Source organism: Porites lutea, chromosome 7 (assembly GCF_958299795.1).
Source record: "Porites lutea chromosome 7, jaPorLute2.1, whole genome shotgun sequence".
NCBI classification, from domain to species: Eukaryota; Metazoa; Cnidaria; class Anthozoa; order Scleractinia; family Poritidae; genus Porites; species Porites lutea.
This window is the reverse complement of record NC_133207.1, coordinates 17,881,904-17,902,604: the sequence shown is the minus strand read 5'-3', so window position 1 is coordinate 17,902,604 and position 20,701 is coordinate 17,881,904. Positions and strand designations below refer to the sequence as shown.

The following is a 20,701-nucleotide window of genomic DNA, read 5'->3' as shown; positions in this document are numbered from 1 at the left end:
GCTCCTAAATTGTATGAATTACGATAAAAGTGTCTAAGTAAATGCCAAACTAAATTCGAAACAAATCATCTGTTAAAAATGAACTATTTCTTAGAGGATCAGGAAAGAGATTTAATAAAGCTTTGTTTGTTACTATTAAAGGGTAAGTTTCACGGTTCAGCGCGCGCTCATTTATCAACATGCTGTTTTTCTGCCGGAACATGCTGTATCGTCTATGCAAGCGAAGCTAAGGGATATGCATATGATTATGTCAGTGTTATCAAAGAACCAATCGACACACTCCCCTGGCAGTCACCTGATCAACTTATGTGCAAATAGTTGTAAGTTCTTCAACAAAAAAATAAAACCTTTGGGTCGACAATAAATTCAGCGTTGGTAGTGTTGGCAAAATCCACTTCAGGTTACTTTGAAATACATTCTGAGAGGGATTATTAACCAATAGAACTTACTTAATAATAAATTGGAAAAAAGTAATTTAATTAATGAGCAGCCACTGAACCGTGAACCTACCCCTTAAAGTTTTCCTTTGGCTTTTTCCTTGAATAGGGTGTCAATTTTAGTTTGCCTCATGGCTCTTGGGAAAACGTGATTATTTGTTAGAAAGAAACTCGGATGGCAAGTTGATCATATTCAGGTTCTGATTGGCCACTAAGATTTTTTAGTGTCCTTGGAGGGTGTCAAATCGCATGGGAACAACCTAAATTTGCATAAATATGCAAAACCTCTGCTTTAGAATTGTCATTTATCACGTGACCAGTGGTGTGCTAGTGAAAGGAGACATCGCTGATATCGCTTTCCTCTACCTTGCATCAACTAAGATTTGTAAGACAAACGATTTCTTCTCATAAAGTCTGCTGTCGAATACAACAGTTTACTCTTCGAAATAAGCCAGAGGCTAGACGACCTGGATGTAGGCAGGAAGTTATTAGTTATGTGCAGAGGAAAGGTGGCGCACCGCAACGAAGAAAATATGCAGGATGTCCATGTCTTCTCGTTGTTTGAAGAATTAGAGCAGAATGGCTTTCTTGGTCCTGACAAGTTAACAACTTTGAAAGATCTGTTGAAGGGCTTGAAAGAATGGTCTCTTTTCGGACATGTCAAAACTTTTGAAATTAAACGAAAAGAATATAACTGCTTGCTGGAGAGAATCATTATTGATCTCGACCAACTCGATTGTCTCGAACAACTTGTCGCCATTTGCAGTGATAGGATACCGGAAGAGAGACATAGCAGCATACAAGATGTTAGATCACTTTTCAAGGAACTAGAAATCATTGACTCTTTGGGGATTGACCAGCTGGAGGTTCTGAAGGAGATTGTGACCCAAAAGGTAAAAACCGATCTACTTCAGAAAGTGGTGGAGCTTGAAGAAAGAAGAAATCAAGAGGATGAATTTGAATGGCGAAAAGGTATCATAAAGATTTCCTTTCTAAGACCCTTTAGCCAGGGGGTCTTTCCCTATGGCCCTTTAAAATGGTTTTTTTGTCGATTGTAATATATATATTTTGCTTTTCCTTTCTAAACCTGTTCTAGGGCCATTCTCGTTCTCAAATGAATGTAAACTGACTAAATAATCACGATTATTTCATTTCAGCACAAGCAGCTGCGATTGCGTCGTCGGCTAGCAGCAATTTAGCGGGAGGTAAGATTTGACACCTAAAGGGGCTTAGCTACTTCCCATTAGAAACATCGTGGATCTGTTAACTCTAAATTTGTGAAGTCAAGATAAAAATAACTGCTAAAAAGATAAAGGAAACATATTAACCCATGGACGTATGACGAGCCAATCGAGTCACGCAGTATTGACTAAGTATTATGGGTTTTGTTTTACAAAGGAGACGCCGCGCACAAAAAATCTTGATATAAAATCTTAATTCGCGATGTCTTTTCACATGTTATTATACTCTATGGAGAGCCCTGTTTCCTTAAGTGAAAGAGGGCTGGACTCATCCACACCTAGTCCCTTAGATCGCAGACAATTGCGAAGTGTAATGCAAGAGTTCTTTTCTTTTCATTCAATAATGAGAAATGATGAGAAGTACGTATATATTTATGTGTCAGTGATAATTATTATTCTCATTAGCAATTGTGGTATGAGCTTTAGCATGATCTGAAATGCACAGTCTTCAGCGCTGTGTTATTCATCAGATCATGCGAAAGCCGAATCCAACAATTGTTTTATTATTCAATCAAAATAGTATCATCTTACAATTGAAGCCCGTCTTAGTTCATCATTTGCAGACGATACTGTTCCTCCGCAAATTCAGCACAGTAAAGGATGATGTTTGGTCTAGCAGCTAATCTTCATATAGTAGTTGCCATCCCTCGAGTTGTATTTTGCCCTTTTCGTTATCTTTTTAAGCGAAGCTTGGTTATTTTGAAAAGCATCCATTAATTGATAATCATCATTATTATTACGCCATTAATGTTAACCGCTGTTAGAAACCAGCAACTTGTTTTTTTATTATTCCTTGTTCCAGAACAATCTTTCATGACTATCTGATTCCAGTCTCCTTTTAAAGCCTGTTATTGGCATAAACCAAGTCCTTATTCTGATTTTCATAGCGGGTATCTTTGCTGATACTTTATTGGCTTGAATTCGATTTTAGTTGTGTACTCTTTGATTTTCAGTCCTGAACATAAAAACAGTGTTCAAAGTGGCTGCAGGGGGTGTATTTATAGCTTCTGCCTATCAGCTGTTGAGGCGTGGCTGTACATATGATCAGTTGGTAACTGCTGTTAGTACCTGCGTTCTTCCAGCTGGCGTTAAACTGATACACATAGCTGAGGGGAGCGTTATTCTAAAAGTTCAAGCTGAAGACATTTCAGCTCTTGACACCTTGTGGAGTTCATACACTGACGGAACGCTTAGAACATCCCTGCAAGCCTTATTTATCACAGACGAAATGAGAGAACTTGCTGATGGAGAGCAGTTAGAAGTTTCTGTTACCATTGAGCAAAAAGAATATGAGACAGCACGTAAAGAGTTAATCAATAAAGAAGAAGGTGATTTCATAAAATGTTTTTTCCCAGTTTCAATATGCGCGTTGATGCCAATTCACCTATTACTTTTCATAAGGTGGCTCGACTGGGTTTTTTAGGGACTATACCTCCCCACTTTGAGCGTTTACCACGTCACCATTAACAAAGAGTTTTTTGGTTTGAAAAGGTGCGAAAATAATGATACGTCCATAAGAATCGCGAACGATGTTTTTTCACGAGTAACAAAAACTATTGATACGTCCAATCAGAAGCCACAGAGAAGTGTGAGTTTTAAAGGGGCTTGCAGCCTGCGGCGTTTGCAGAACCGCGCCTCGCAGACATTCAACGAGAAAGGTTTTTCTCGAAGAGTTTCCCCCCCCCCCCGGGGGGGGGGGCGGAGTCATGCTTTAGGTATATGAAAGGGTAGGGATTTTACTCGTTGAAGTGTTTCACGGCTTTATAAAGTCAAGAAAGCGTTCTGTTTTTGTGATTCAGATTCCTATTTAAACAACAATGCATTTAGAGCAAAAGGGATCAAAAGCACTAAACAAGGTATGGGAAAGGGGTACCATTTGTCAATAGAAAGTATACGAAAAGGGGTATCTTTTACGTGAAAAGTGGAATAAAAAGATTAAGAGGTTGGACCTTGTGGCTGATATATTTTTTTGCTTTTCCTTTCTAAACCTGTTCTAGGGCCATTCTTGTTCTCAAATGAATGTAAACTGACTAAATAATCACGATTATTTCATTTCAGCACAAGCAGCTGCGATTGCGTCGTCGGCTAGCAGCAATTTAGCGGGAGGTAAGATTTGACACCTAAAGGGGCTAAGCTACTTCCCATTAGAAACATCGTGGATCTGTTAACTCTAAATTTGTGAAGTCAAGATAAAAATAACTGCTAAAAGATAAAGGAAACATATTAACCCATGGACGTATGACGAGCCAATCGAGTCACGCAGTATTGACTAAGTATTATGGGTTTTGTTTTACAAAGGAGACGCCGCGCACAGAAAATCTTGATATAAAATCTTCATTCGCGATGTCTTTTCACATGTTATTATACTCTATGGAGAACCCTGTTTCCTTAAGTGAAAGAGGGCTGGACTCATCCACACCTAGTCCCTTAGATCGCAGACAATTGCGAAGTGTAATGCAAGAGTTCTTTTCTTTTCATTTAATAATGAGAAATGATGAGAAGTACGTATATATTTATGTGTCAGTGATAATTATTATTCTCATTAGCAATTGTGGTATGAGCTTTAGCATGATCTGAAATGCACAGTCTTCAGCGCTGTGTTATTCATCAGATCATGCGAAAGCCGAATCCAACAATTGTTTTATTATTCAATCAAAATAGTATCATCTTACAATTGAAGCCCGTCTTAGTTCATCATTTGCAGACGATACTGTTCCTCCGCAAATTCAGCACAGTAAAGGATGATGTTTGGTCTAGCAGCTAATCTTCATATAGTAGTTGCCATCCTTCGAGTTGTATTTTGCCCTTTTCGTTATCTTTTTAAGCGAAGCTTGGTTATTTTAAAAAGCATCCATTAATTGATAATCATCATTATTATTACGCCATTAATGTTAACCGCTGTTAGAAACCAGCAACTTGTTTTTTTATTATTCCTTGTTCCAGAACAATCTTTCATGACTATCTGATTCCAGTCTCCTTTTAAAGCCTGTTATTGGCATAAACCAAGTCCTCATTCTGATTTTCATAGCGGGTATCTTTGTTGATACTTTATTGGCTTGAATTTGATTTTAGTTGTGTACTCTTTGATTTTCAGTCCTGAACATAAAAACAGTGTTCAAAGTGGCTGCAGGGGGTGTATTTATAGCTTCTGCCTATCAGCTGTTGAGGCGTGGCTGTACATATGATCAGTTGGTAACTGCTGTTAGTACCTGCGTTCTTCCAGCTGGCGTTAAACTGATACACATAGCTGAGGGGAGCGTTATTCTAAAAGTTCAAGCTGAAGACATTTCAGCTCTTGACACCTTGTGGAGTTCATACACTGACGGAACGCTTAGAACATCCCTGCAAGCCTTATTTATCACAGACGAAATGAGAGAACTTGCTGATGGAGAGCAGTTAGAAGTTTCTGTTACCATTGAGCAAAAAGAATATGAGACAGCACGTAAAGAGTTAATCAATAAAGAAGAAGGTGATTTCATAAAATGTTTTTTCCCAGTTTCAATATGCGCGTTGATGCCAATTCACCTATTACTTTTCATAAGGTGGCTCGACTGGGTTTTTTAGGGACTATACCTCCCCACTTTGAGCGTTTACCACGTCGCCATTAACAAAGATATCGGGAAAAGGTTACCACAGCTGCTCTGTATAAAGATGAAAATTTGTTATGATCAATGTTTTATTGACGTCAGAGTTACCATGGCAACATGATGACGCCATTATGTTTTTTACTTGCCTTTGTATTTCTTGGCACTAGGGTTTTTTTTTTCCAGAAATCGCTTAACGGAGCTTGTACCTCCCTTAGTTGCCTTACAACATGTACAAGGAAGGTAATTAAATGGGGCTTCAAATGCACTAATTTTCCCCCAGATTTTATGTTTACAAGTGAGCGTCCTCATTATTCACTGGCAAAATGTTTTAAAATTTCATATGCACGTGCACAACTTTAATTTGCATTCAAAAGGACCCTCGATTACTTTCCGAAGAATTTTCCGAAATTTGCTAATGTAGCAGAAATGGTGAAGACAATGTCTGTAGCGTAACTTTTTCATCACGAGGGACGCAGAAATAAATCGCCATGCAATAGTTTATTTGCATGAATGTTTCCTCTCTGCAATACATGCTCTCATTCACGTTTTTTTCATTGGTACGGAGACCCCTCAATATGACCGGAAAGTAATCGACGGTCCGTTCGAATGCAAATTAGTTTTTTGCAAAAGTTATGCACATGCATATGAAACTTGAAAACAGTGCCAGTGAATAATGAGGGATGCTCACTTTTAAACACAAAATCTGGGGGAAATTTTGTGATATTTGGGGCCCCATTTAATTACCTTCCTTGTTTTCAATGTCCTTGAAACTTAGTGGAGATGTAAAATGATAATTAATCTCGGGATTTCAAGTTTTTTAAAAAATTATGGAGCCGTTTTTAAATAAACGTGAAATTTGTAGGCGTGGACCAAATTACATACAAAAATGGTAAAGAAAGCAGCCGAACGTGGGCTAATCAAATTTCTCGTTCTCGCAATCGGCCAAAGCAATCCCCCTCTTTTTTCGTACAAAGTTTCAGATGAAATCAAACCACTATGAGATGAAACTGCATTTCCGGACCTCATCATTTTCTTTAGATATTAGCTAATTATGTCGATAGCATGTTATTCACTGTTTTGATGACCCTTAAAACTTTGTATCAAATTATTTCCAAAACGCTCTCATAGAATTTGTTCAAGCTTTGCCACAACCGAGGCAACTAAGGGAGGTACAAAATCCCTTAGGCGATTTCTGAAAGAAAAAAAAAACCCTAGTACCGAGAAATACAAAGGCAAGTAAAAAACGTAATGGCGTCTTTATGTTGCCATGGTAACTCTGGTGTCAATAAAACATAGATCATATTAATTATCATCTTAATACAGTGCAGCTGTGGTAACCTTTTTCCGAAATTTTTGTTAATTCTGACGTGGTAAACGCTCAAAGTGGGGAAGAATACTCGCTAAAAAATTCCAGTCGAGCCACCTTAAGTACAAAGTCGTTTAGTATAATCTCTTTTTCATCTTAACATTTATTGTTTAAATTTAAAGTGGAAGTGTCTCTCAGAAACCTAGACGTAGACCCTAAGAGCTGGGAAGAACTGCAGAGTGGCTCAAGACCAAGCGTAACCTCACCCGCAAGCGTGCTAAGGCCCCGTTGAGATGAAGAAAAGTTGTCCCGGGAAAAGGAGGGTCGCACTTCCAGCCGATTCAAGTTAAGCGAGCGTTATATGACAAAAAGGTTTAACCATTCCTGGGCCATCTACAGCGCTCGTGCATGCTCTTCTTTTCTCACTAGTACTTTGACCGAGTTGACCTGGTTGGGCGAGCCAAAGTGATTAAGTGGAGAAACTTGGCCCAGCTAGAAGACTGAGCCAACCATCACAAAAGAATAACCGGCGAGTCACCCTTCTAGCCGCGCCAACTTTTTTTGTCATATATAAATGGTTCGCCAGGTTTTGTAAGGAAAAATATGAAACATTAGATCGCCCAGGGTAGTTCGGGTACGAGAGTAACAATTCTACCCGGGACAAGTTTTCTCAATGAAAACGGGGCCTAAGATTAGGAGAAGAAAATAACACGGAGGCCACCAAGGAAAACCATACTGTTCAGTCGGCACCTCATAGACCTCTGCTGACTGGGCTCCATTTGTAATTCATGAGACACTTTCGAACCCGGATTGGTCTAAATTCAGTCACTTCCGGCGGACTCAAGGAACTTACACAATGCCGTCAAGAAAGAAGTCATGTTCATCATCGGTGTAGATGGATGAACGAACATTTTTCAAACTTAACGGGTAAAATTATTTCCGGGATGAAAGTGAGTAACAATCCGAAAATAATAGTCACAGTAATAAAACAGGAAAAAACATCTACTTTCTTAAAACTACGGCACTTTGACCTCGTTGTTACTAACCCGAGATTAGGCCCAGTCTTCCATACATTCTTTATTACGTGGCCGTGGTTAGTTGTTACATAATCGTTCTTTTTACAGTAAAACCTGTATTAAGCGGACACCCTCGGGAAATGCTGTAGTGTCCGTTTAATACAGGGTGTCCGCCTAATACAGGTTTCGATAGATAACGTCATTTGAGGTGTCAAATGCCACTCAAATGAACAGTGGAAACATTTAGCTGTACTCCCAGAGATTATGACGATATAAGTTTGCATTAATTTCTTTATTTAAGTGGACCAATTGATCAAAGTACCATAAACATAGATTGCAACTCAAATTTGAAGAAATCGGATGTGTGAAACAAGCTCTATACAAACAAAACGGAATAGAAAACAATTCTGTACTTTGAAAACTAATCAAATATGTTCGTCAAGTCACGTTTTTTAACGTATATTCCCAATTTCCAAGTAAAACGCCATCTTTTTTCCTTACGATCATCTAACTTTGCATTTCCCTCTCCATTAATTAGTTTAACTTGTCACATGTATGAAGGTTCCGTTCTACAGACGGAGGAGTGGCAGGATACGGAGAAAGCCGCCTACATTCAGAGTTATTTGGAACAGCAGACGAAGGATACCGATACACAAAGCTTCACAACAGAAACAAGCGACAGTGGAATATCGAGATCACATGGTGCTTCGTCTGAATTTGGAATAGAAGAACCTAGTGGTAAGATAATTTTATCCTAACTGAAGCTAACAGACGGGGAGCGGGCAAGGGCACTCCGTTATTTAAGCAATAGGAAACGTTTTCCGTGTTTGCATAGCCTGATATAAACACGAGAGGGGTTGGGAGAATTCGAGACAGTTATGCAAACCCTCGACTTCGTCTCGGGTTTGCATAACTGTCTCGAATTCTCCCAACCCCTTGAGTGTTTATATCAGGCTATGCAAACACAGGAAAAAAGTTTTCTATTGCTTTCATAAAATAACTTTCCAAAGAAAAACGCAAAACGCAAAACGCTTTGTTATGGCACTGATTAAAAGATAAATTCTTACCAGTCGCAAAGTCTTGTACACGAAGTCTTGCACGCGTAATCAGTTCTTGTTTTGCAAAAAGATGCTTTCAAAATACGGATTTTTCTAGCTTAAAATGTCGGCTTAAGCGAAAACAAAATTGACACAGCTTGTTTGTAAAGCTTTTCCAAGATTCGGCCGACAAAGGAATGGGTAAATAAAGTAAACTTGTCGAGTTTTGAACGTGATTAGCACGCGAAAAGCAAAACATCTTAACGTCACAACCATGTTTACATACTCTCAAGCATACACTCCTCTCGGCCAATCAGAGCGCGTGTACTATCTTAGTTGTTTTATAAAATCACATCTCTTTTATTTAAACACGGTAAAACATCAGGCCAATATACAAATATAGCCAAGTAAGTACCTACATATGTGGCCTATACGGGTATGTGCTGCTAATGACGGTATTGCTTTTAGTGTAATAAAGATTTGAAAACCTCCTGCGCAGCGTAGCTACTTAATGTTCATTTGAAAGTTTAAAAAACCTCGCTGTAAGATGATGCTGCCTTGTTCAGGGTGCAAAATCATTGACTTGGAGGGGAATCCTTTAAAAGATTAGCAATGAGCGGTCTACATTTGTCGTACCAACAGCCTTTTTGCAAATAAATCTAACTCCATAATGTGGGTTTGAAAAATTACTTTACTCTGTATGCAAATTGAAAAGAATCAGGTCTCTTTGTAATAAACAGGGTAGCCAAATGAACAGATTTCTCTCAAACAGACTGGAAAATATTACCGGTACATTTTTAACCTTTCAGTCCTTTCTCGTAGATTTCACCTCCAGTCTTTGCTTAAAAGATCTAAGTAAAGCAGTGACCGGAGAACTAACGGGCAGACTGACTAGCGAGCCAGCTGTATTTCAGCGATTTCTTCAATTATTTGGCCTTGATCCGGCAAAGAATTTAGACCCCGAGAAGCTTTGCGAATTTTTTCCCCACACTCCAGTCAGGCTATTAAGAGACGTTTTTAAGGAGTTGGAGTTATTTGACCTTGTGGACTTATTGGATAAAGTAAAATGGCGTACACTTCGTCCTGCCCTTCCCCTGGAAGAAATGAGAAAGTGGCTAATTACCAATAAACGTCCAACAAAATTTTACAGCAAGGCAGAGGTTCTGATTATCGAGTGTTCTCACAGTGTTGCTGTAGACGATACTGATGTTGAAAAAATTGGATCTTTTTTTAAACACCTGAATTCACACAGCCAAGTAACTAAAGTTACAGCGAAAGTTCCAGAACAATTCTCTCACGAAGCTTTAACACTGTCGAGGTTTCAAAAGGAGATGGAGGACGACAAAGTGCAGAGAGCAAAGGAAAAGGAAACGATGTTGAAAGAGCTTCTGGAAAAAAAGGTACCACAAAGCTGGTACAGAAGAAAACGAAAAATGCCACCTGCTGTAAATACGAACAAGCAACTGTTGAGCACGTTTTACAAAGAGGAACCAGCGATGAAAAAAAGTCTAGAGGAGTTGACAAAGGAAAGAGAAAAGAGAAAACTAAAAATAGAATTAATTGACGAGGAGATTAAGCAGCAGAGAGAACTGCAAGGAGTACTACAGGCAGAGAAAGAAAAATTGCAAATGGCTGTCTCAGCTGTTATGGACAAATGGATTGACCAGGCGCACGATGAAGGTGAGTTTATCAATAACGACAAAGAGGGGAAGAATTTTCGCTTTTATTCGTATTTTTGCGATTCTTTGTCCTCTGGTTTATAGACTGTGTGCCTGACAAATGCACGTTATAACTAATTGGTTGTCTGTAGGAAGGGAAACTAAGGAGTGAATAAAGCCACTGACAAAAGTCATAACAAATAATTGAGTACAAAAACTCATTAATAATTCATAAAGAAAAAACAAAAGAAACTAATGTTTAATGAGTGTCTTAATATCTGATTAAGAGACGGCACACGGCTAAACTTTACGTCCAGTTTTTTAGACCAAGTCTAATTATTAGTGCAAGGATGAGTTGATCTATATCAAATATTTTGAAGCCGTTCAAAGACTCCCAGTGTTTGTAATCAGGTTTAAACTGAGAACTCTCGCATTCGCCTCGAGTTTTAAACCTGATAATACCCTCCTGCTCATTTTTTAAACAGTACATAAAACGTTCAAATGTAATAAAAATTGACCGCAACTGTAATAAAACCTTCTGGCAAAATATTTCTAAAATCAGTTAATTGCCCCATTTACTGTATCATGAAAAATGCGTGATTTTAGTGTATTCATCCGAGATATTTTACACTAGTCTTGCTTTGAAGTTACGATTATTCTGAAAAGTATTACTCCAGTCAATCTACGCGTTTTCGAAGCTCAACATCAAACTAATTGCAACAGAATTGTTTTCAGCGTCATTTAAGTAAGGGTGGCCTATCTAGCAACATACTAAAAATCTGCCAAAATCCGTTTGGCGGAACATGTCAAAATTAAGCGTTAAACATTTTGAGCTTTTAGCACAGGGCACCCACGTTAGTTGAAATTATACGGTTAAACAAAAAATGCACAAAATGTGTTTGGTACTTTTATGGAAAAGTAAAACAAGAAAGAATAACTGCTACCTAGTTTTCGCTGATAAAAACGAAGTGCTTCTTTTTTCAAAAGGGATAAATATTAAACGCGGTTGGCTTTTGCACAGGAAGCCCATGTTCCACTCAAGGAACCCCAAAACAACAGGAGGCTTTCAGTGTAATAGAATGAACTGTTGGTTTTAAATCTGAAAAATGAAAGCCGTTACTCAATCATTAAAAGATATCTTTTTTATCAGATTTCTGTTAGCCGCAAGGGTAAGAAAAATATATATCAGAGCTGAATTTTTGAATAACGTTACAGCTAAAATAGAGCTCTCCCCTCAAACAGTTTTTTCTTTCAACAACTATCTCCAAAGAAGTCAACATAAAAACTAAGAGTGCAGCCATTGTTCTTCTTTCTTCTCCTCGTTTCTTTCTCCTCTCTCTTTCTATTTTTCCTTTCCTTGTTCTTTTCTAGGAGGATTTTTGGGCTCATTTTTCCTTCGGCTTTTGGTCTCTTTCTCAGTGAAAAGACTGCAATTTTCGTTCGGCACGTTTTCAAAATCCAGTAAGATGATGCTTTGGCTTTTACGGTTACCTATACATTAATTTTTGTCAACGTACCAGCATCCTCAAATATACAAGTTTTACTTTTTCGAAACTTTTCATTTTCTTGTTGTTAAAAGTGAATTGGAGAGGAGGGGAGGATAGTTTTACTAATTCTTTACGACCCACAAGAATGCAGAGTTTTTGAACAGGTTAAGCTCCAGTGCCTATGAATTTGATGAGAGGGAAATGCCTTTTCATTAAAGGAAAAGCGTTGTTATCTTCGCAAAGGTTAACGGAACATTTATCGCATAAGAACTTTGGATCTAGCAAACGTTTGTTTCCAGAAAACGAAATAGTATGATAGGGAAGCTGGTTTTTAAGGGAAACATTAACTCTGGGTAGCCAAAACAATGCGTATAAACATATATTGTAAGAGTCTCTGGAGTAATGAAAATTCCCCACGCAGAGCATAATTCACGCAACTCAGAAGGTTAACTTGCAGTAAGTTGACGTGTTACACAACGCTCATCCGAAGAGAAACATGGGTTCCGCACAAAGAGGTGACACATCAGAAGCTAAGTCAGGCAAGCCCCCATTTATGTCGTACATATGTCCAGTACTTTCGCGCCTTCATTGACCACTGCAATTATTTTCAGGTGCTTAGAATCCCATGATTGTTATAGAAAAAAGAGGTCTTCATTTGCCAATGGACGAAAAAAAAACTGTTTGAGGTTCAAGGTTGCCAGTTCTCACAAAAGAAATGCAAGGAGGGAATATAAATGCCTTTACACCAGAGAGCAATTAATCTTATTCTTCTTACCAAGAAATGAAGAGCTGCCGCAGAAAATACAAATGAAACACACAGATACACTAAACTAAATCTGAGCCTCCCTACAAGAAGAAGATAAAAAAAGAACAATCACACTGCGTTGGTTTTCTGGATTTCCTTTAGAACAGATTCGGCCAGGTGCAATGAAAAGCGCAGAGCGTTATGATCTAGCAAAAACCAAATAGACAGAGTCCTTAGCAGAATATTTATTCACTCACATTGTAAAGTACGGAGTCATAATCCTAAAGGAGATTGCGCTTGTCGTGAGAAAAAAAAATCCCTGATTTCGATCACACATTTTGTGTCCAAGGTTTGAACATAACTACCTTACAAAAATCGATTACAGAAAATGGGAACAGGTTAAACAGTTTGTACTGATACAAAGTTATCGTCCGTTGCACACATTTAGTTGCACATATCCTGCAGCATGGATGCAAATTTTGTAGCTGACTGAAGGTGAACAAAATATCAAATCAAACTGTTCACCATCAGTCAGCCACTAAATTTGATTCCATGCTGCAGGATATAAAACAAATTAGAAGCCTGTAAAACTAAAAATACTTTCTGCATTTCTGATATTGGGCAAAAAAATAAAATAAAATTACTAATATTTTTAATCATATCAATACAGACTGACTAATAATTTCCCTTTTAAATACCGTCATAAAAAAAAAATTTACAGCTTGGGAAACAGAGTGTGAAGACAAACGAGTGGCTGGGTAACCTGTGCAAAGCCGTCAAGACGAAACACTGACCCAGGTGTTTCTCACACATTTAGTCGGCGTTTTTAAGCCAAAACTACCCAAAATACATTGGCGATGTTGTATCGAAAATTCTTGAGGAAAAAAAAACAATTATCAAATGTTTTATCTGAATTTGTGATCTTCCTGAAATTGGGTGCCCCGTGGTGAAAGTTGAAAATCTTTATTGTCAATTTTTCTCATATTCCACCGAACCGATTTTGGCGGATTTTTAGTATGTTGTTACATAGCCATCCAACAATTAAATGGCGTTGAAGAAAATTCTGTTGCAATTAGTTTGATGCTAAACCACAATTTGACTGGACTATATGGTTTTAAAATGATTAATTGAATCAATATCTGTTAAACAAACTTCAAGTTTTATTCTCCGTAGCTTAGTGTTCATTAGTCATTTTTAATACCGCACTCTTCCGCCGAAGACTGAAAGTTCGCCACAACAACTGAGACAGTCGGTTAAATAACTGAGCTTCACGGACTTTTATGACATTTACGGCCATATACGGTTAAATAAATAACATCAACAATGATAATCAGCGTTCTAAATGTTCAAAAAAATCAAAATTATTAAGGGATGCATTGTTGTTTGAAAATACGGCGCTGTTCCGTTTAAATCGGAAATAGAATATACTGCATTTATTCGAGAGGCGCAGCAGTATACGCCTATTTAAGGGCTTTAATACATTTGTGGTCAATTCGTATTTCATTTGATCAAAGGTCTGTCATGTTTGTACCCAATCACATTTTTGGCTTCAACAAGGAGCTCTAAATAAGGCGACCGTACTAATTAAAACTACATGTAGATCTACTCTGGAGACACTATCCTGACCTGTCTCTAACAAAATCAACCGCAATCATTTCTGAGTGCAAGAAAAAAATTCAGAATATCAGCAGTCTCTTCTTAATTGCAGAAATTGAAGATCTAAAAGATTAAAAAATTAGAAAACTCCTCTTGAGGTATCAATACACTATCGGCCTATAATTGAAGTGAAGTACGTTTAACAAGATAATCAAATAATATTTTTGTTTAGAATACAATTTGTACATCTTGACCAATCGTGTCCTAGCTGTAGGGTGGCTCAATCTTCATTTTCCAATGAAAAACAAGAAGCAATAGTTATTTCTTTGTTTCTTTTTGTAGGAGAGGAAGCAACCCTTTTTTGTGCACTTTATGTCGAGGATTGTAAAAAGCTATACGACGAAGAAACGATTGAAAAGATTTTGGAGCCAACGCGAGAACTTTTGAGCCAAAAATTGGCACAAATTCCAAACAACATAAAGATAGTGATAGAATATACCGAGGACTCCAGACTTTGGCAATGTAAAGAAATTCCCCAAGAAACTCTTAAATTAAAGCTTCATAGAGAGAGAAAGTTGTCTCTAGCCACAGCGTTAGAGCTACTGACCAAGCGTTGGCAGACATTAGACCTCATCTCAGTGTTCAGGGAAGTCAAAAGGACTTTGCATATTAAGATGGCTCCCCAACTTATAACTATTTTCCCTGATATGCGCAAGATTAACATTGTATGTGACGTATATGAAAATTTGTCTTTTCTTCCAAGACTTCAGGACACAGACCAGTAAACGCGTACGCACGGCTATGAAATATCGCCAACAGCGTGGGTCACGTAGCAGCTGCTCGGAAAAGAAGTCACAATAGTGCCTACGCCTGACCCCAAACAATGCTAAAACAATTGAAAGAATGACATGTCATTGTTTCCTACGACCAATTACGAGAGACATTCCGAGCAGCTCCTACACTGGCCACGGCTTTGGCGGTCCTTTCTTGCATCTTTGCTACCCACCTCTGCGCAATTAAGCGGGGAGGGAGGGGAGACGAGCTTCCACATAGCTCAAGTATGTAGGGTAGAGTGTGGGCTAAGGCTGGCGCTGTTGCTGCACCACGCATGTCGATGGTCTGATTTCAAAAAAGTTTTTAAGGACCGGTGTTCAATCAAATTAGCTAAGGAAACGCACTCACCTGGCCCTATTTTGCAACAAACCAATAACCAGCATGGATAGTCGAACACCAATTTCTTTTATGATTTCTGTCAGCACAATCAAATTCAGTTTTATTTGCCACGCGTGCAAACAATTAGCTCAATTAGTTCGTATGGGTTTTATTCGATCCGAGAGCAAACTAAAGATTTAAACGTACACTATCTATATAGTATTAACAATTTCCCTTTTTTATGCCTGACTTTAAAGGGATTCCTCCATCAATCTCCGCTGTTAAAATGAACTTAAACTAGGCAGCAATGAATTCTATTTTTTTCCTTTTTTAAGAGGAAAAAACATTTATGATGTATAAAAGTTGGATAAATATTTGTTATTTTAGCTTTTACACTATTTTGCCTGCGCACTGCCATTATAAATAACCAGTATGACGTTCTTTTTATGACAGCAGCCGAAAAGCAGCAGAAATTTGCCACTTTAATACCCCAAAATACAAGAACCTGTTTAGCCAAACAAGATCAAGCAGGTTCTTATATGTGGGTAATGACAAACAATTTAACAAGGAGTGTAATTTGAGCTGTGAATGTAAGTATAACAGGAACATACTGTACCGACCAAACTGTATAACTCCTGTAACTTGTTGCTAAAAAAAAAAAGTTGAGCAGACAGAACGGCTGATTTTAGCTATGCCACTGATTCGTCGAGAAAGTGTGGCGGGAGATTTTAAGTCAATCAAAATGAAAGAGCTTTCACTGCGCTTTTCACAAACATGCGAACTGTAAAGTTCAAAAACCGCCTTCACAATTGCGTTTTTCGCTGCCCTCAATCATAATTACGATCACAAGCAACGAACCTTGAAACACAGAAACACACAAAACGGATCGAAATCCACCAATCACAAATCACAAACCTTGACCTTTTGAACCCGTCAAAGTAAAGTTTTGTTTCCCAAGAGGTCCGTTAAGATGATTGACGGCAGCGAAAAACGCAATCGTCAGTTGGCTTTTGAACTTCAGAATTCGCATATTTGTGAAGAGCGCAGTAAAACAATGCAAAACTACAACAATCTGAAAATTATATTTGGCGCTAATATGCGTAGAACTATAGGACATAAGAAAGGATGAGTGCTGTAAAAGTTAATGTTGTCGTTGTTGATGGTGAAGTTGACGAGACATGCCCTTAACCTGTACCTGTGATGTTTCTGACGATATTTCCCTCGGAGAAATATTAGTTTTTTTCATAGCTGCATTAATATTCAAATTGCAATAAAGGTTATGTATTTTTGTGATTTGCAACGACTACCTTCGAGTTTTGTTTTTTTGACTAGATCCCGGCACACTGTTCCTTAGGGAAAGCACTCGCAGGGTATAGGCACACTGTAAAGTAGTAGCATTGGTTATTATAAGAAATTGTGTACGTTTTAAGCTTTTTGATTTCACTGAAGAGGCGTAATAGGAACCAGGAAAATGAACTGATCGTTGAATTAAGCTTTTATTCAACGCTTGAATTATAGATTCTCCTCACACAGCCTGTTTGAAAGACCTAAGTGAAGAACTAACCGAATAATTGACGTCCATTTTTCAAAATGACCCAGTTGATCTGGAGAGATTTTATCAGTCCTTTGGGCTTACGACTAATTTCGATAAATGTTCCGCGAAAGGACTTTAGATCACTGCAGAAATTTTCCCTGGTACTCCAATTAAGACTTCCAAGGACGTTTTCGAGGCATTAATTTGTTTGACCTCGTTTACTTGTTGAAATAAGTAACAAAAGTTTGTGAACTTTGTCCTGCTTTTTCCATGAAAAAAATAGAAATGTAACCAAGGGCCAGTTACCGTCTGCAATAAAGTCAGGATTTGAAGAAACGGGCGGCACATCATAGCTAATAATTTCCAGGAGTTTCCCCCCCCCCCCCCCTCCCTTTCATCCGGTTGATACCATCGTAACAACCTATTTAAAACGAAAAAATAAGACTTCTCAAACTCCACATTTATTCGCACTCCAATCTGTGCCAAATGTATCTTCATGTTCAGTCTTTGCGAAAGAGAATGTGTTGGATTTGGAATCTACCGCAAGCGACAACTGTTTTAGACCTCGAGCTTGCGCCGGTTTTGTTTTTCGTTTACGTTTGTTCCGGTTTGTTCTAAGGAAACTAATATACTTCGGGATTCAAGATTATTGTTCTAAGTCCAGTCTATATTATAGGATAAGAGTTGTGTTTGTGGTATTTTTCTGCAGTCTGATCTTGGATATCTTGCGGATGAACTGCCCCGGGTCTGCACCCAGTTGGCAAGTAGTCCAAACGGGTGGTTACCCAGCTTTAAGCTAATTAGATGTTGTACCACCATGGTTGTGAAGAAAATACAAGGCTAACTGAAACAAGTGCACTGTGTATGTAATATCGAGCAACTGATGAAACTGTAATGTTCTTTGTATCATTAATATTTATTTCAGTCCACTATCTGCCAATAGTACCACGTTCTTACTTTAATTTTAATCTTCCATTGACCTATAAACTAGGGGTACCTTCCGGCAAGTGCCAACGAGGCGAATTCGTTTATCTTTTGTGGAACGTGCCTATTCAGGTCTTCGCGATATTTTTTTTCATAATTTTAGAGGTTTAAAATGGATTCCGCCATAGAAAAGGATGGCACCCAACTTCAAAACAACAACTTTGGCACATTCTAGGCTTCCACTTTTATTAAACAATAACAACATGGCTTAAAGCTTTGTTGGTAAAGATGAGCAAGTTAGTACTTATGTTTCATGGAAAATTCCATTGTATCAAAGCTATAAACGTTAAAAAGAAAAATATAGTTCAAATGAGGCTTTTGACTGCTGAAATTAAATATCATAATTAAATTCCGAGCAACAGCGTCATCAGGATAAGAAAAGTACGTATTTCGCGTGGTAATATACACCAGAAATAAAATGGGGTAAAGTAAAATGTGTGAAAAGCTTAAGAATGGGGCGGAATGTATCAGAGGTATAAAAATATAAACTTGAAGAAAATACAAAGATCTAATGAACGAGTGTCACAGGACAAAGAGTGTCTTGAAAGGCATAATGATAGTCTTCAAAACAAAAAGTCCGCAAATTCGTTGCATTCCTCACGGGAGTTTGGGACTGTCTCAATGCAAATCGAGCAGCAAAAAAATATGCTGGTTGACAAAATCTCTCGAAATACATAAATAAATTCTAGAAAAAGGTCCGCAAATACGTTGCATTCCTCACGGAAGGTGAGGACTGGCTCAATGTAAATCGACCTGTGAAGAACATGCTGGTTCTGATATAAGTTTTGAGAATATAACCCTATGCCTTGATCAACTACCGCTTAAAATTCAATTCACAAAGGAAAAGAGAACACTGAAAACCTTGGTTCTGAGTCGAGAAGCGAACACGCTACTTCAATGTAAATCGAGCTACAAAGAACAAGCTAGTTCTGACAAAAATTTGAGCGTAAAACCCTATTCCTTGATCAGCTGCTGCTTTAAACACAATTTATAAAGCAAACCAGAGCACTAATTACCCTTTCAAACTAGAAATCGTATTAAAGCTTGCTCACCAGTTAGGTCCTCTTGAACAGACAACGAACAGCTGCACACTGAATCACCCAATCTTGCACCACGAGTTGTAAATACAAGACCATGACGTCACTACCCAAATATGGGGTCTTACTTACACCCAAATATGGTCAAAAATGCAAATTTTAGAGGGTTACGCAGAATTTGAGAGTTTTTGCCTACATTGCGCGGCGTTATAATTCTGCCGCCGAGTCAACCTCGCTTCTTAGCTCGGTTGCCTCGTTGGCAATAAAATTGTACTTGTAACTCTATATCATTATTATTTAACTCTTTATCATTAGGTGTCTCATTTTATTACTTTCATTACCTTTCTTTTTCCTCGACTAGAATAGAGTTTTTTGCTAATTTGCAGGGTGATTGTGAGATAACTTATTACGAACACTGTGAGTAATTAACTGAAGTTTGTTTGTTTGTTTGTTTAAATATTATCTGTTAGGGGACCCATAGCCATAGGACTGTACGAGTAACAGACTCGGCATATGTTGCTACAGTAAAAGTAACAGTAAATGTACCGGCCAGAATCGTTAGGCTGCGCTTACACCTAAACATGAGCGTATATCACTTGTATTGTATGAGCTGCATTGGCTTCAGATAAAAGAACGTGTAATTTGTAAGATTCTGTGGACCCAGCCTTCTCCCCAGGCAAGTTTGCACTTGTTGAGGCAGTCTAGCTTCATAACAAATAAACCACAACGAGTTTTCTCCTTCACGATGATCCTTTGCTCTAACGTCAGTTCAGAGGAATGTCAACAGTTTTACATTTTATCATACCAGTGACTTGGAATAATAAAATAAGCTTGAAACCTTAAAACAACGATTAAAGTGTGACTTAACAGTGTCACCGTACACCACTGATCTTGGTGTCTGATTAATACATATCTAAATGTGTATAAGAAAGGCTTTTTATGCGAAGCCATAAAAAGCTATGGTAAAAACCGAATAAAATTGATGATATTTGTAAAGTGCATCGTTCTGAACTGAGTAATATTGAGTAGTGAAATAGTAAACGTTTCGCCTTTTTTTTCACACGACCTTCCGTGACGTCACAATTCTCTCCCTGCTGTATTATCTGTTTTAATTCCTCCTCATGGTGTTCACATAGTGATTAGCGGAGAAAGAGAGAGGAACACGAAAGACAAAACACAAGAAAAGTGGAGAAGCAGTAGAAAGGAGAGGATACCTTTCATTTGCCATCTCTTCCCATCCCCTCACTGTTTTCTCATGCTGTTTATTTTTCCCCATTCTCATATAATTAAAATCTCAAACGCTGCAGCAGGCGCTGACAAGCTCACTCAAAGCGAATTATTTGGGCCGGAAAATGTCTGTTTCGCTTTTGGTAGTTCCAGATAAATGTAAGAAAAAGGTACAATAGAGGCTTCTAGGTTATTTTCAAAAGAATTATTTGGTGAACGTCTTTAAAGAAAAGATCCACTGTACTCAACGCAAAGGATTTGAAACCTTTAAGAAAAGTACGAAGCGAGTGAATGAAACCTTGCCATTAAATACGTTTGCATAATGTTCAAACGCTACCTGTTACAATATTATATATAATGTCTGATACAATGTATTCGTACCAAAAATTGCAGTTTTCTACAACCAAAAGATGCTTAGACTACGAGTAGTCCCCCATTTTTCCTCAGGGATAGCAGAGCGAGCGAAACGCGAGCGCGCGTGAAAAATCACCCCACGCGAGAAAAGGCGACACGCCGCGTGTCGCCTTTTCTCGCGTGGGGTGATTTTTCACGCGCGCTCGCGTTTCGCTCGCTCTACTATCCCTGAGGAAAAATGGGGGACTACTCGTAGTCTAAAAGATGCTTTGAGAATATTCAGAGTGGAGAACATTAGCTTTT

The 20,701-nt window shown here is 38.2% G+C and overlaps 1 protein-coding gene across 1 annotated transcript; it reads left to right on the top strand.

Annotated features, from left to right (window-relative positions):
* The first annotated feature begins 827 nt into the window (after positions 1–827).
* Positions 828–16,555, top strand: LOC140944531 (uncharacterized). The gene is made up of 9 exons (XM_073393656.1): positions 828–1,409; positions 1,595–1,642; positions 2,632–3,006; positions 3,478–3,534; positions 3,737–3,784; positions 4,773–5,147; positions 8,149–8,325; positions 9,447–10,304; positions 14,453–16,555. Exons 1-9 carry the CDS (start codon positions 932–934, stop codon positions 14,893–14,895), a joined length of 2,859 nt encoding a protein of 952 aa, XP_073249757.1. The 5' UTR covers positions 828–931; the 3' UTR covers positions 14,896–16,555.
* Positions 16,556–20,701: the final 4,146 nt, after the last annotated feature.